Source organism: Triturus cristatus, chromosome 1_1, assembly GCF_964204655.1.
Source record: "Triturus cristatus chromosome 1_1, aTriCri1.1, whole genome shotgun sequence".
Lineage (NCBI taxonomy): Eukaryota > Metazoa > Chordata > Amphibia > Caudata > Salamandridae > Triturus > Triturus cristatus.
The window spans coordinates 944,683,363-944,698,470 of record NC_140579.1 but is presented as its reverse complement, the minus strand read 5'-3'; the positions used below and the strand labels follow the sequence as shown (position 1 = coordinate 944,698,470).

Sequence of the window (15,108 nt, the reverse complement as noted above, 5' to 3'; positions counted from 1 at the left end):
ATCCCTCCCTCCCTGTTTTTCTATTGGCTTCATTGGTTCTTGGGGCTTGGTAGTTCTACAGGAAGTGGGGTGTGCCGGCCCTCCCCTTATACTGGGTTATGGGTGACGGTGGTCAGCCATGCTGGGAGGGATGGGAGGCATGGAATAATAACTTTGCTTTGGAGGGTTCTGGTGTGGAGCTGAAGCTCACTTTGTAACTCATGTGGCGAGGAAGACAATACTCGGAGTAATGAAGATTACCGGTAAGTAACTGGGACATTATTCCAGTTTTCATTTTAAATGTGGGATGATGCTGCGTTCTCATATACAAGCCCCCTTTCGCCCGACACTAATCAGCCGTAGGAACCCATTCCACCAAACCATAATTTGTGTCCTAAATCAAATGTGACATTTCCCATCAAACAAAATAACATTACCTACCTGTTCCGCCAGAGCAGGATTAGTTGCATAGCATGTGTTGCGAAACTGGCTGTGCTGACACAGAGAACAAGCAGAGATAAAAGTGGGCGGGTCTGAGGGGCAGGAGGTGCCCATTCTTTTTTCATTTGACAAAAACAGTTCCCCAACTTTAATTTAAAATGCAACAGTCCTGGGGGAATCGGTTAATTCCGACATTTGAGATGCCTCAGCTGCAGTAGAGGGAAGAGAGACACTTGAACAAGAAACAGGCTTTCTTACCAGAGTGTCTGCTGCCTGAAAGAAATGTAAATGTGCACCTTTGGTTAATCTGCACATTTAAAAGGTTGCTTGGAAGCCGGTATTGGTTTTAATTGATAGAGACATTTGAAATGTATTCTTTTTGGAAAGTATTGTAAGGTGACCCGATGAGCTGTGGAGTGCGCGCTTAAAAAAATGTTTGCACAATTACTGTCTGCACATTGCTTAGATCTATATTTTGGAAGCACTTTTTAAGTCTTAAACCTAAATCGTTTGTGCACTTTGTAGCAGCCTATCTTATACAAAAAAATAATGACATACATATTCAAGGTGCTCTATGTCATAGGCTGGGTCCTCGTAACACTAAAAACACATCTCACTATTCCCCACTGCACCAACCAGAATTCGATTCTCTCTGGTTAAACACAAATATACCTGCAGTGATTTTATTAATCAATAAAGGTTTAACAATGTAAAATTGTGCACTGTTCATGGATTTTTAACATCCAATTATTTTTCATTTAAGATGCAGGTGTTAGTTACTTGAACATGAACAAACAAAATAGCTACAGAATATTTTGTTTTAGCCGGGTCCTGTGGCGTCATAGGGTTAAATATGCCGCCTTCTGTGGTGTCATCAGTATCAAAAGTCAAGTAAAGTCACAATAAGCGGTATCATGTGTGTTAAATGGCATGAAGCCTACTGTAATAATTCAAGTCAGGCTCCAAAACAGGCAGGTTGAAGAAGTAGACTTTATTCTTCAAGAAAGATCCTATCCACCAGCATCCGATCAGCTCCAACTGCTCTCTGAGCAACCAGCCTCCCAGCTCATTCTAAGAACCCCAGTATGTCATGCATGGCAACCTCACCAGCATGTCATACACCGTAACTACCATGGAGAAGGAAGATGCCACACATCTCCCTTCTCTACAAAACAGAGCCAAAAACATACAATCACATAATCAGAACAACAACCTTAATGAACATAGTCTTTCAAGTAACTAGGACGTGAAGAAGATCTCAAAGAACGCTGTGCTCCCACAACCGGATTAGTCGAACACTTCCTCAAAGAATCTTCTTTTACGATGTCTCTCTCATCCATCTTGCCATGTCCATTTTTTAGAACCACCACTCTGTTTAGATTCCATACGTGGTGGTCTTGTGTTTGGATCGCATTCTTAAATACCTTGGTAACAATCATAGGTTTAAAATACTTTAGATTTGTTTTGCCACTTTGTCCAGGTTTTTTGATCGCTACCACATCCCCAACATTTACTTTTACAGTCTTCACACAATTCCTACTATCAAAATAAAACTTTATCTTACCGACTTTACTATCTTCCCTTTCTTTCAATTCATCTTCATTACACACATCCACTCTGCCCTTGTTCACACTGTACTCATTGACCCAACTTGGCTCTAAATGCGTGTTTGGAATTCTCCTACGAAACAAAAAAAATTGAGTTTTCCCCGTAGTTGAATGAGGAGTTCTTCTATATTCCTCAACTTTCTTTAAAACTTCACTCTTCCAATCCAGAGCTAAAGCTTTAGCTAGAGTAATTGTCTCTTTTAAAACTCTGTTGAATCGCTCTACCATCCCGTTAGCTTCGGGATGATAGAGAGCACATTTTTTATGCACAATCCCACTAGCACTTAGAAATTCCTCCATTTCTTTGGAGACAAATTGTACTCCATTATCCAATAAAATCGATTTAGGCAACCCTTCTCTGCCAAACAAAGTTTTTAAACACTTAATGGCACATGTAGAATCAATGTTAGTTAAAAAAAACACCTCAGGCCAACGAGAGTACATATCAATTATGACTAAAAGATAAGTCTGAGAACCTGACATGTTAATTGGACCTAATATATCCAAAGAAATATCATCCCATGGTGACTTGGGTCGAGACCTAACCACCATAGGCTGTACCCTGGGTACCTTAGATTTATCACTCACATTACACAAAACACAGTCACGAATTTCTCTCTCAACAAACTTGTCCATGCCCGGCCACCAATATGATGAACGCAGCCTTTCTTTTGTTTTTGTAATCCCCGGATGACTAACATAACCCAAATTTACCAACTCATGCCTAAGTTTCCCCGGAGGAACCAATTTCGTACCCCTGAATAATAAACCACCATCCACTGCAAGTTCATCTTTCACATACCAAAACTATTTAGAGCTCTCCGAGCCACATTTAGTGCCCACCCAATTGGTCCTAATCAGATTCATAACTTCTTTGAGAGTATCATCTCCTGCCACCTCATCAGACCACTTCTCTTGAGAAATATGAGTAGGTTCCACCATACAAACCCATTCATCACAGTCATCCACATCGTTAGACTCATTACACTCCTCAGACACCAACCTGGAAAACACATCCGCCACAACATTATCCACACCAGGAATATGTTTGATTGAAAAAGAGTACTCCTGGAGACCAATTATCCACTTAGTAATTCTACTTGAAATTAAATCCAACCCTTTAATCTCAAATATTTCCACCAATGGCTTGTGGTCCGTTCTAACCTCGAAATTCACACCCCACAGAAATTTTTTCAATTTCTTTATGGCCCAAAAGATTGCTAGTGACTCTCGCTCGACAACAGAATCCCTTCAGGACTCATCTGTTGCAATACAGCCCCAAGCCCCTTTTCACTTGCATCAGTTGTCAAAATAGGCTTCAGCCTAGTGTCAAAACTCTTCAAGAACTGGGCAGCCGCTAGCTTCTCCTTAATAGACGAAAACTCATCGTGACAATCACTAGACCATGCAAACTTAGAACCCTTTTTTAGAAGCAGTCTCATATTTGCTGTTAATTCTGAAAAACCTTTAATAAACTTTGCATAATATTCAATCATGCCAAAAAAACGTATAAGCTCATCTCTAGAGGTAGGTGCAGACAACTTCCGAATCGAGCTAACCAAATCTCCTTTGGGTCTAACACCATTACCCGAAATGCTGTGCCCCAGATAATTTAACGAATCTGTTCTAAACTTGCACTTTTCAATCTTTATGGTCAAGTTCCCATTACTTAGCCTTAACAAAATATCTTTTAGCCTCGAATCATGTTGCTCCGTGTCATTTCCAAACACCAGGATATCATCTTGGTAAATGCACACCCCTTCAATACCTTTAAGCAAACCTTCCATGGCCCTCTGAAAGACTGAAGCCGCAGACACAAGACCAAAAGGCATCCTAATGAAACGAAAGGTTCCAAAAGGCGTAATAAAGGACGTGAGATCTCTGCAAGAAGGTTCAAGTTCAATTTGGTGATATGCCGACGTTAAATCGATGGTACTAAAAACCTTAGCTTTCCCCAATAATGCAAGTAACTCACTGATATTGGGCAAAGGATATCTATCTACCACTACATTCTTATTTAATTGGCGCAAGTCTATGCATAGACGCAACTCCCCATTGGCCTTCCTTGCGGCGACCACCGGAGAAAGCCATTCAGTGCCTTCCACCTCTTCAATGATACCATTTTTTTTTAACTTCTCCAACTCCTTCATCATCTCATCCTTAACAGACAAAGGTACTCCCCTGACCTTACAGGAGACAGGTATAGAATTATTTTTAAGCTTAATCCTATGTTGATAACCCTTTAAGCAACTTAAACCATCATTAAAGACTTTTGGAAAATCCATTCTCAATTTCCTGGTGAAGTCACTATCACTTGGTTTGTCAACCACACACACTTGGTCTTTCAACAATATTTGAGGCACCGCATTGGGATCTAAGTAAACACCAAGCTCACCTTGATGAAACCAACTTATCAAACTATCCCCTTTCTTTGACACATAAACCTTCCCTGAAGTCCTCCTATTTTTATACTCAATCATGCCCAAGAAGTAACCATGCAACTTTATTGTTTCTCCTCCGTACGCCACTGGAGTTATTTCAGGCTTCAACAACTTCACCTTATCTTTCAACTTATTCATATAGAATTCATTCGACACAATTGTTATTTTAGCACCAGTGTCAAACAGGACCCGGGTTGAAATTCCATCCACTAAAATTTCATCATATGGGCATGTCCTCTTATTGTTATGACCACTAACTTCTGAAATAATTTGTCCACACTCAATCTTCATAACCTGTACGAGAACACTCACCCTCATACACATCTATTCTTTTGACCCTCGGAGGTTTAGTTTTACAAACGGATGGATAATGCCCTTTCTTTTTACATTTGCTACAAATGTTGTTTAACGCAGGACATTATTTGCCAGATGACCTAATTTGTCACACCTATAACATTTCAAAGTGGAAGTGGTACTATATGTCCTACCTCTATTATTCCCAAACTTTTCCTTGCTATCCGTCTTGTGAGAAACTTTCTTTTCACTCACACTTTCTACTTTTGGGTCAACTGTCTTGTCAACTGTCTTATCTTTATTAATAATAGCAACACATTTCAACGAATGTTCAATTCTTTTTGCCACCACTATTACCTCATCTAGGTTAGGCTCATCCCTAAGCCAAAGTTCTTCCCTGACTTTGTCCATGTTGCAACCTAGCATGAACTGATCACGCAAATGCTCTTCAACTAGGCCCTCAAATTTGCATGAAGAAGCTAACTTCCTTAAATCAGTTAAGTAACTTTCTACCGTCTCTTCATCATGTTGCATTCTTTTGCCAAAATGATACCTTTCCAAGATAGTACTTATTTTAGGCAAATAGTGTTTGTCTAATTTACATATGTAAACTTCATAGTCATTCAACCCTCGTGCCTCAGCAGCAGACAGTTCCGGTAAGTGATCAAAGACATCCTGCCCTTCTGACCCCAAACAATGAAGTAATAACGAGGTCTTCCTTTCTGCACCAAGCGATGCACCACATACCCTCGCATATCTTTCAAATACTCTTTTCCATTTCTTCCATTTTATTGGAGGTTCACCAGGAGAGGCCAAGAAAAATGGAGCAGCAGTGACGTTCTGCATAGTTCCAACTTTCAACCTCTAATTTGTTAACACCTTTCCTCTTTTCTTTTTTTTTTTAAACCATACACATAACACAGATTTAATCCCGTCGGCTATTGTTCAGTCCTAACCACCAGTACATGCAGCTTTAACCATAAATTTTAATGTAAAGACATACTTATGATGCCACTACGTTGTCACACCACAAAGAATATGTGCACAATAGAGTGCCTATCTAAGAGTAATTAAACACAGAGGACTGTGATGTGACACACCAGCACCATGTGGTATGTAAGACAACGTTAAACAATTCCCCTTGATCACAACACAATTGGCTCAAACTATTTGTCACCCATTAATCTACAGACCATCAACTAACTGGAAACACTGTACCAAAATGAATCAAACAACATACATTGCTCTGTTAAAGCAAATCTAGAATATTTTGGCTGCCACATACAAAAAAACAAAAGGAAAGAAGCGTGCGCATCGCTGATGCACCTCAGTGATTTTCGATTTGAGGCGCGAGGGAGAGCACAGCGTGCGCATCGCTGACGCACACTAACAGTTTAATCAAAGAGTAGCGTGTGCATCACTGATGAACCTTAACAACTTCAATGTTGAGACGAGCGAATACGCCGCTATTCAATAAACATGTAGTTTTCAGAGACAAGCGAATACGCCGCTATTCAGTAAACATGTTGTTTTCCTTCAAGAGCTGTAACCTTAGAGGAACTTCTTGGTTACTATTCTTGCGCACCGTGAACTGGAATAACTTCCTGTTTACAATTCTTCAACGTAGTCACAAAGATCCGTAACTAGGCAACCCTAAGGACGCAGGCCATCACGCAGATACACGTTGTGACGAGTCACGCACCCCAAGGACGCAGGCCATCACGCAGATACACGTTGTGACGAGTCACGCATTGCTCGCTACCCTGAATATTCTTCTTCGTATCGAACGCGCCACAAACAAATGGAACCTCGCGCGCAGAGTGAGTCTTTGTTTATCTTCAAAGCTTTTAACTGATACCTTAATGTCTGTTTTGGCTACCTTCCAACATGCCCAAAAACAAACTTCTAAGAGTTGCGCAAATAATGCTTAGGTTGTTAAATCTTCACAACACAAGTTCATAAGTTGAATACATAGCCTTTTCCTGGGAAATGATGAACCCAAATAACACGAAAACATAAGCGGTACACACCGAAAGCTCCCAACTTACACACAAGATACAATAAGCGAGCACTGTGTGTCGAGCACCGCTTCTTATCTTTTTAAAAGAAATGTCTCGCGTTATATTTGAATTTCAATCAATCAATCAGCTTTATTTCGATATAATGAATATCTTAAAAAGCAGTACATAGACTAATGAGCAATAAAAGGATAAAAGGGGCCGATACATAGAAAAAATAAGCATACATTTCATACTACAAGTGGCCCCAATAAATTAGATAAAAACAGTTAAAAATACAGATTAAACAAGGTACAAAAGCCTGATTGATCTAATACGCCAAGCCCATCCTAGGAACTTTGCTAAGCCACACGCAAAAAGGGGCCGTGGGTCATTTTTCAATATGCGTAGGGCCTCCTTGTAATGTCTAGTTCCAAGTTCTCTGCAGAGTGGCTTTAACCATCTTCTGCGGGGATCTACATAAGCCGGACATTCAAACAACATGTGAGGAACAGACTCTGTTTTATTTTCACAAAAAGGGCAGGAGGAAATTGTTTGGGCCGGAGCCTTCCACCTAGAGGTCAGTTCTCCAACGGGAAGTAGACCTACCCTAAATTGGAAATATAGAGCCCTGTCCCTGCGGTTTGTGATAGTATCCAAATATGGTTCACAGTGAGACACATCCTTTACCAAGAGGAAATCCAAGGTAGTCCTGCACAAATTGGCATTACTACTTCTACCATCGGCTACCCATCTCCAATATATCTTCTTTAGGACAGATTTTGGGGGGGCAGTTTTATTGTTCCAAGCGTCGCCTAGGCCAAGATTGCCGAGAAGGCGCTTGACTTCCCTCAACCAACAAATCTTTGGCCAGCCTGGCAGAGCCAATACATCAGTTAAGCCTTCCGCGTAGCTTGACATTTCTGGAACTCTCCAGATTCGCGCCCATAAAAGGAGAGGGCGGAGCCTGGCCTGATCACTAATTGCCCGAGTACCCATATCTAAGAGCAGTGGAAGGGTTGGGGTACTATAGGGGAGCCCCATTAGATCTTTGTGGAATTTGTTTTCTGAGCGGGATAACTGATCCACATTGTGTACCCCCCAGAGTTCAGCTCCATAAAGTGCTGCACTAACACCCCTAGCCCTGTAGATGTCTAATATAGGGGCAATGGGTTTGATGGTTGAGGCACGTTGTTCCTTAAGAAGGGCACCCACCACCCTCTTGTGGGTCAGCAGCATCTTTTGGTGGTGACATTTCCAACTCATAGAGTCACAGAGGCGAATACCAAGGTAGTCGAACTCCGTGACCCTCTCGAGGGGAACAGAGTCTAAGGTCGGTGGTTTAGCTAACTTTTTTGGGGGGTTAAGAACCAGGTACTTAGTTTTCCCTGTGTTAATAACTAACCCCCTTGCATCACAAAAAGATTTAAAGTTAGTTAACAGACTCTGCAGGCCTACCGGAGTTTTAGAGATCAGGAGGGTATCATCTGCAAATAGGAGGGTAGGTATTCTTCTGCCAGCCAGGGATGGTGCATCTGCAGGGTGTTGCAGCAGGTGCTCCACCACTCCATTAACATACAATGAGAACAGAGTGGGGGCTAGGACACATCCCTGGCGTACCCCTCTATTTACAGGTATGCGTGCTGTTTTTTGTCCCCGATTACCCCACCTGATCTGTGCAAAATTGTCAGCATGTAATTTAATTAACATGTTTAATAGGTATGATGGGATGCCTAATTCCTCGAGCACATTCCAGAGTTGGGTGCGTGGGACCAGGTCAAAGGCAGTCCGCAGGTCTATAAAAGCGAGATACAGACTGCCTTTGCCCAGTACAACCACCTTCCAATACAGCATCATAAGCCGGAAAGATTGCTCTATCGTCCCCATACCCGATCTAAAGCTGGCCTGGAAGTCAGAAAGAATGCCCTTTTCCTCGACCCACTGCAGTACTCTGCCCAAAACCACCTTTCCCGCCACCTTCTGTGAAGAGTCTAAGAGGCTTATGGGGCAATAATTGGCAGGGTCGTTCCGACTCCCTTTTTTAAAGATCGGAACGACCTCAGCACCCTTCCATGAGGCCGGGAGGGTTGCCCCATCAAAACTAGCATTCAATAGGGCAGCAATAAGTTTTCCCCACTCCTCCGGATTAATGCGTAGCAAGTCCCCTGGTATGCCATCCGGACCCGCTGCTTTATTGGGGACAAGGCATTTGATCGCTCCTACCACTTCCTTGACTGTAAACAGGAGTTCATCATTAAACTCACAGGGTACTAAGGGATGCTGTTCTAACAAACTTACCCCCCTATCCGGGAGCATTGTGTAGAGCTGGGAAAAGTGGTCAAACCACGCATCCTCCGGTATGTTGCATGATAGCATTGCGTCCACGGGTTTGTCCCTATCGCTTAGTAGGTCCCAGAAACCCTTCGGGTCTTTCCTTAAGCTTGCAGCCTTCAGGTCATACCAAAACTGGTTCTCCCATTCTACCTTTGCTCTAGATATAGCCCTCCTGTAATTGCCCCTAGCAGCGCTTATCAGGGCTCCATTCTTGGATTTCACTGCCTTTATTAACTCCCCTTTGGCGTCGCGACAAGCAGGTGAAAACCACCTGGCAGTGCCCTTCATAGCGCCTCTTTTATGAGCCCTTCTTCCCACATTGTGGACCAAGAACAGTTCACCTAGTGCGTTCATAGTTTGGGCAAACAGTGTGGGTACCTCCTGCGCACTTATTGAGGGGGAATCTAATCGGGGGATGACATTAACCATTATGGATTTTACCTCCGAGATCTTTCCCTCATTGCCAACAATGTTCTTCCATTTCAGGCGCCTACCATCGTTGGAGGGATACACTACATGTGTTGTTCTCCACACGTGGGGAATTGGTGGTAGGGAGCCTCCCGTCCACAACGGGGACAGAGACAGAGACAAAAGATTGTGGTCACTGTCGATGGACGGCAAGACCACCATATCTAACATGTAAGCCCACAAACGATAGTTCAGCAGAATGTAGTCAATCCGTGAGGAATGCCCTACTCTGTTGAACGTATGGGCCCCCAATTGATCTGAATTCGATCTGCCATTAGCTGCTCTTAGGTCATGCTCCAAACAAAGGGCATTAAAGTCAATGGCACTTTGGGTCCATCTTCTAATTGGCGTAATCTGTAGCGGTGGAATACCTCTCCTTGCATCGTCGTCTCTGGTGCCTAGCACATCGTCCGCAGTAAGGGGTTCGAATGTGCAGTTGAAGTCACCCGCTAGCATGACGAGGGAATCAGCGCTACAATTTCTGAGTTCCTCATCGATGCCAGTTGAGGACAGGGTGGACAGGCCGCCCCGTGTGCCTCTGACATATATATTAAAGATTTGAAGCACTCTCCCTCCGCGTAGCCCTCTCACTGTTATCCTCTGGAGGTCAGGGGACTTAGTAGCTATGCATTTAACGGAGTACCACAGGGAGATGCTTACCCAAATTAGTAACCCTCCCGAGGGGCGCCCCTTCCCTCCACTTGGTCGTATGGCAGGAACAAAGTAGGTGGTATAACCCATCTTATGTAGAGGTTCTAGGCACCAGGTTTCCTGGAACAAGCAGATCCCAAACGGTTCTATAAATACATTCCAGTCTGGTATGCATATGTTTCGTGCAAGGCCCGCTATGTTCCAGCTGGCTACCTTCAAAGGCACACTGCCAGCCCCTCCCCGCCCCATTGCTAATTCACTTACGAGAGGGGCATTAGCAATGGCAGTGGCCATCTCAATAATAGGCAACGCCACAGCATCCGGGATTAAAATGTCCCCCTCAACTGACTCCCTGCTAAGCAGTAATGGCGCGAGTGCTTCGGACGAAGCCACCGGTGAATGCCCCCTAGGGATAATTGGTGGAAAAAGGGTACTAGTGGGCAACCCTACCAACTCCTCTCCAGATATTAAACTGCTAGCTAATCTCTCCCCGGGGTCCGCGTTGTGGATCTCCTGTATTGGACAAATTGCATGTCAATAGCCTTGCCAGAAACGACCATGCGGCTGACAAGGAGTATTACCAAGTAGGCTAAATTGGGAAAGGCTTCCACGAATCTGTCTGCCATCCCAATCTTCCCGCATAAGTGTTCCAGATGGCCTCACTGACAAATTAGGGGGATTAAAATAGCTAAGGTCGTGGATGCCAATTGTTCCCCTGCTGCCTGTTGGGCTATGCTCCCTCACAGGTCCACTGCATACAAAACTAACAACCCTTGGATCCTCAAAGTTTACTATAATGCAATCCCCACTTATAGTTTTTTGCTTAGTACCAATCCAGCCAACTCTCCTTACGTGGATAATCCGTCCCTCCCAAAATTTGGGCAAGGGTCTATTTTCTTTAAGCCAAAATAGAGTCTTATTGTACAATTCAGCAAATGTCTCATGCTTACCCGGGCTAAGCACGGGCACCCCAGTCAGTACGACTACGTAGGGCTGACAGTCAGGGGGGAGATTACCATTGTGGACTCTCCCAGCCTTAATACCCTCACCTGTCTGCTGTGCATAGGTCTTTACAGGATTGGCTGATTTAGGAGTTAAAGTCTTAGATGTGCAAGGGGCTACTGGGATGGCGGCTGAGATGGTAGAGTTTACTTTGTCATGGGTGCCAGGAGCTGTGGCGCATGCCGACCTTTTACCTATGGTGTTAATAGCGGCCTTGGGGGGCTTTGATTTCTCTACAGGCTTTAATGCTGGTAGTCCAGGTTTCCTCGCTATCCCTACAGCCATAACGGTAGAATGTAAATTACCATCAGTCACCTCAGGTACAGCTGGCTTAATGCCTGCTGTAGTAGCTATGTCTTGTTGGACTATGGGGGTCTCCCTGCTGTCAATTCCGCCCCCCAGCCCATCCTCCCTAATTCTTAAATGCAATTTAATAAATGATTTTAGGGAGAAAAAAATTGTCTAGAGTTGCCTGCTCCATTTTGTCCACCCGCTCTGATAGCCCCCTGATTTTATCTAACACCGGGAGGAGTAAGGATTTCATCATTTTCTCCATGTTTTCCATTAGGAGAGACTCTGGGGGCAAGGACGCTGCAAGGCCACCAGACTGTTCTTCACAGACACTAGCCACTGGCCCTCCAGGTGTGCCCTCCCCCTTCTCTCCCTGTAGCGGGCTGGGATCCCGCCCTACTGCCTTACGTAAACCACCCGTCCTGACGCCAACCCACCTAGGTCTCTTATGGTCTTTGGCCAGTCTGCCTTTCCGTGGGGTAGGCACTCTTTTCCTTTTAGTTGGGACTGAGTGTATTTCTGCCTGCACCACAAGGGCCGAAGGTGGGGGCAACATCGAGTGAGTAAGAGGATTAGCCAAAGGCAACGGGGAAATAGTTGCCTTGTTTGCCATTAGATCAGGGGCCAAATTGTTTTCAGCATGGAATACCGCAGCTGTCAATATTTCTAACCCATCTATACTAGCTCTTAAGGCGGCCACACGAGGGTGGTCCAGGGGGGAAGGGGCGGAGGCAGATGGGTTCAATGATCGCTCTGGGGAGGGGACTAAAGCAATCGGGCCCAACGATGATCGTCTATGGTCAGGTGGACCTCGAGATAGCCGTCTCTCAGCCATGGCGATTTCTTTGTCAATGACATTGGCCACACGGGTAATAAACTTGTCCATAGTGCCAACCATACCGCCTCCATCCCCCTCCCCCCCCGCCTTTCCTCAGGCTTTTGCCTGAGCGAGTTGACATCGCTACAAGACCAGCCCAATGTAGTATCCTGGTCTGGTATGGTTATGATGTGCCAATGGAATGCTCACAGTGTGATGCTGGATGGAATGTTGGGAGTGGGAATGGACAGTTGGAGAAGGGCTGAGCACCTGAAGGCTGCTCCTGGTGGGGCTGTATTTATCATCTTGTAACCAAACTCAATAAATCTACATGAAACTACTTCCTGGATCCTGGCTTCATTACTACAATTTTATGGCGACGATTTGAACTTAAGAACCTGCGTCTGCTACCTCTGTAACCTTCACTTCAAGTCTATTTCAAGTCTGCTGGATCTACTCTCAAGTTAAAGAAACTCAAGTAACTACAGCTGCGTTTATTCAACTAACTGGCACACCATAGCCCCATCAGTGACCCCTACAACGGTCGCCCTCTACGCTTGTGCCAGTTCCTATCTTAACTGCAGCTCAAGTCTCTATCTGCTGTGCCCTCATGGGAGGGTAAGCCTCTGCTGTCTGCTGTGCTCTCAAGAGAGAGTAAGCCCATGCTGTGCTCTCAAGTGAGGGTAAGCCTGACTTTCTTCAACGTTTTGTTTGATGCTGGTGTTTTCAAGTGACCACAAAAAGAATGTTTGCGCAACAAGGATAAGGCGCCGCACTTTGAGTTATTTCTATTTGACCCTGCGTCATGTGTGTGGTTTGGTAACAGTCTTCAACGTTTAAAAATAAATCAAGATTTGTTCCTGTTGCCTCTACAGCATCTTAAATTTCAATCAACAAGAATTTACTGTACCAGCTCCTTCAAAAGACAAGTGACTAGCTGTCATCGTTTGGTGTAAGTTTCCCCTCACTACTGCTTTTTCTCACGTGATTTTAATGTACATGTCAAAACGGGTTGGAAGTAAAGGAGAAACGAGGCTTCGCCTTTAGTGTTTTTCAATCTCCAAACCAAAGTGCGCTGTGACGTTAGACTGTTTCTTTGATTTGGGAACAGCGAATGCCAAGCTACAGTGAATGGTTTTGTAGTGCTTTTCAATCTCCAAACCAAAGTGTGCTGTGACGTTAGACTGTTTCTTTGATTTGGGAACAGCGAATGCCAAGCTACAGTGAATGGTTTTTGTGTGAGGGGATGTTTTTTTTTTTTCTCTGAGGCACCTTAAAGAAAAACGGCGGTTGTTGTGTTGTGACTCAAATTTTAAATAAGGCTCGCGCACCTTACCTGATTCATGGTGTCGCGCTCTTCAACTCACCAGCCTTTTGTGACGTTCTTCGATCCTTCCATCGGCGTTTGGAGGCACTGGCATGCCGTGAACCATCCTGCACGACGTGAGGTAGCGTGGCGCCATCTCGGATTCGTGTACCTAATTTCATAAGTGTCATGTTGCCAGCCACGATTACGGTGTTTTCTGCCAACCACGTTTGTCACCCGTGTTTTAAATAAAGTTTCTTCAATCTCTTTGTCACCGGAGCCGTCGTGGGAGCTGTGAATATGTGTTCTTTATTCTTGTGCCTGCTCATGGTTTTTCACAGAACTACAACATGAAGGTTACGAGCACAGTTGACTTTCATTTTTACAGCAAGGACTTGTATAAATTGGATGAGATAGATTTTTTTTTTTCAAAGTTCCTCTTGTGCATATAATATAGACTGTGACTCATTTTTTTTTCCAGGTGGCATTCCTTACTCGTGTGCAGCGTTATATTGCTAAACAGTGTGAAATATTCTTTTCTTGTATTCATTTGTCAATGTTCTGAGTTGCGCTGCCATCTAGTGACATTTTCTCACATTGTGAGTTTGTGGGTCCATGGGCATTATTCTACCATTCTGTTTTTTGTATGCAGTCTTGAGAGTTTAATCTGTTACAGTTTACAGTTATTCACTGCATACAAGGTCGTATTTTGTTTATTACACTGTTTGTGTTGTAGTTGACTGTTCAATGACCTTTTAATGGTGTGACGGGTCAATTTCCAGAACCTGTTATGTGCGTTTTGTTACATTTGAGCAGTTGTCACACAGTGCACATTTGTTTCCAATAAGTTTTTAACTTACCACACAGTGCACAATCGTGCACAACTTATGTACCTCTCCGTGAGGTGTGTTTTGGGGTTAGTCCCATTTGTAGGTGCACATCTGTTGACCTCTAATTGAGGGTTGTCGCACGGACGTTTGTCCCGTGTTCATATGCACAAATTCTTGACCTCTCCGGAGGTGTGTTTTGGGGTCTTTCCCCATTATCTGGTGCATAATGGTTTTTACCTCTAGTCGAGGTGCGTCCGTAGGTGGACAGCATATCATTTGTTAGTTGCTCTAACTGTAGTGCACGTCTTACCTTTCTTAAGGTGTTTAGTGTTGGCAATTGTTTTGTTTTCAATAAGTGCACATCTACCTCCACATGAGGTTGCCCATGCAGATGCAAATGTTGTTACCCTTGGTGGGTGTGTGGTCTATGTCGCCACAGAGCATGGGTCATGTTACTCTGGGCGTTTCAATTGTCTTAGTTTAGTTTTTACGCTGTAGCCCAGTTGTACTCTATTTATTGTAATTTCTTTTTCTTGCTGTCGTCAGGGAAGAGTGAGCATTCGGTTTCCGCTTTTTCTCTGTCGTCTTGTTTTCTCCTGATGTGAGCTGTGTTCTTGTATTTCTACCCGGCCAGTGGTTATGCGGGGGAC

At 44.0% G+C, this 15,108-nt stretch overlaps 1 protein-coding gene across 2 annotated transcripts in view; it reads right to left on the bottom strand.

The window, feature by feature from the left end:
* Positions 1–13,814, bottom strand: part of LOC146871337 (uncharacterized protein C14orf119 homolog) — a 125,734-nt gene extending 111,920 nt beyond the window's left edge. The window contains exon 1 of one of the 2 annotated variants that reach the window (XM_085599748.1): positions 13,659–13,814. In XM_085599748.1, coding sequence (XP_085455874.1) covers positions 13,659–13,667 — 9 coding nt within the window. In that variant the 5' untranslated portion in view covers positions 13,668–13,814. The remainder of the gene's footprint in view (positions 1–13,658) is intronic. The other variant, XM_085599747.1, reaches the window with a different exon arrangement.
* Positions 13,815–15,108: the final 1,294 nt, after the last annotated feature.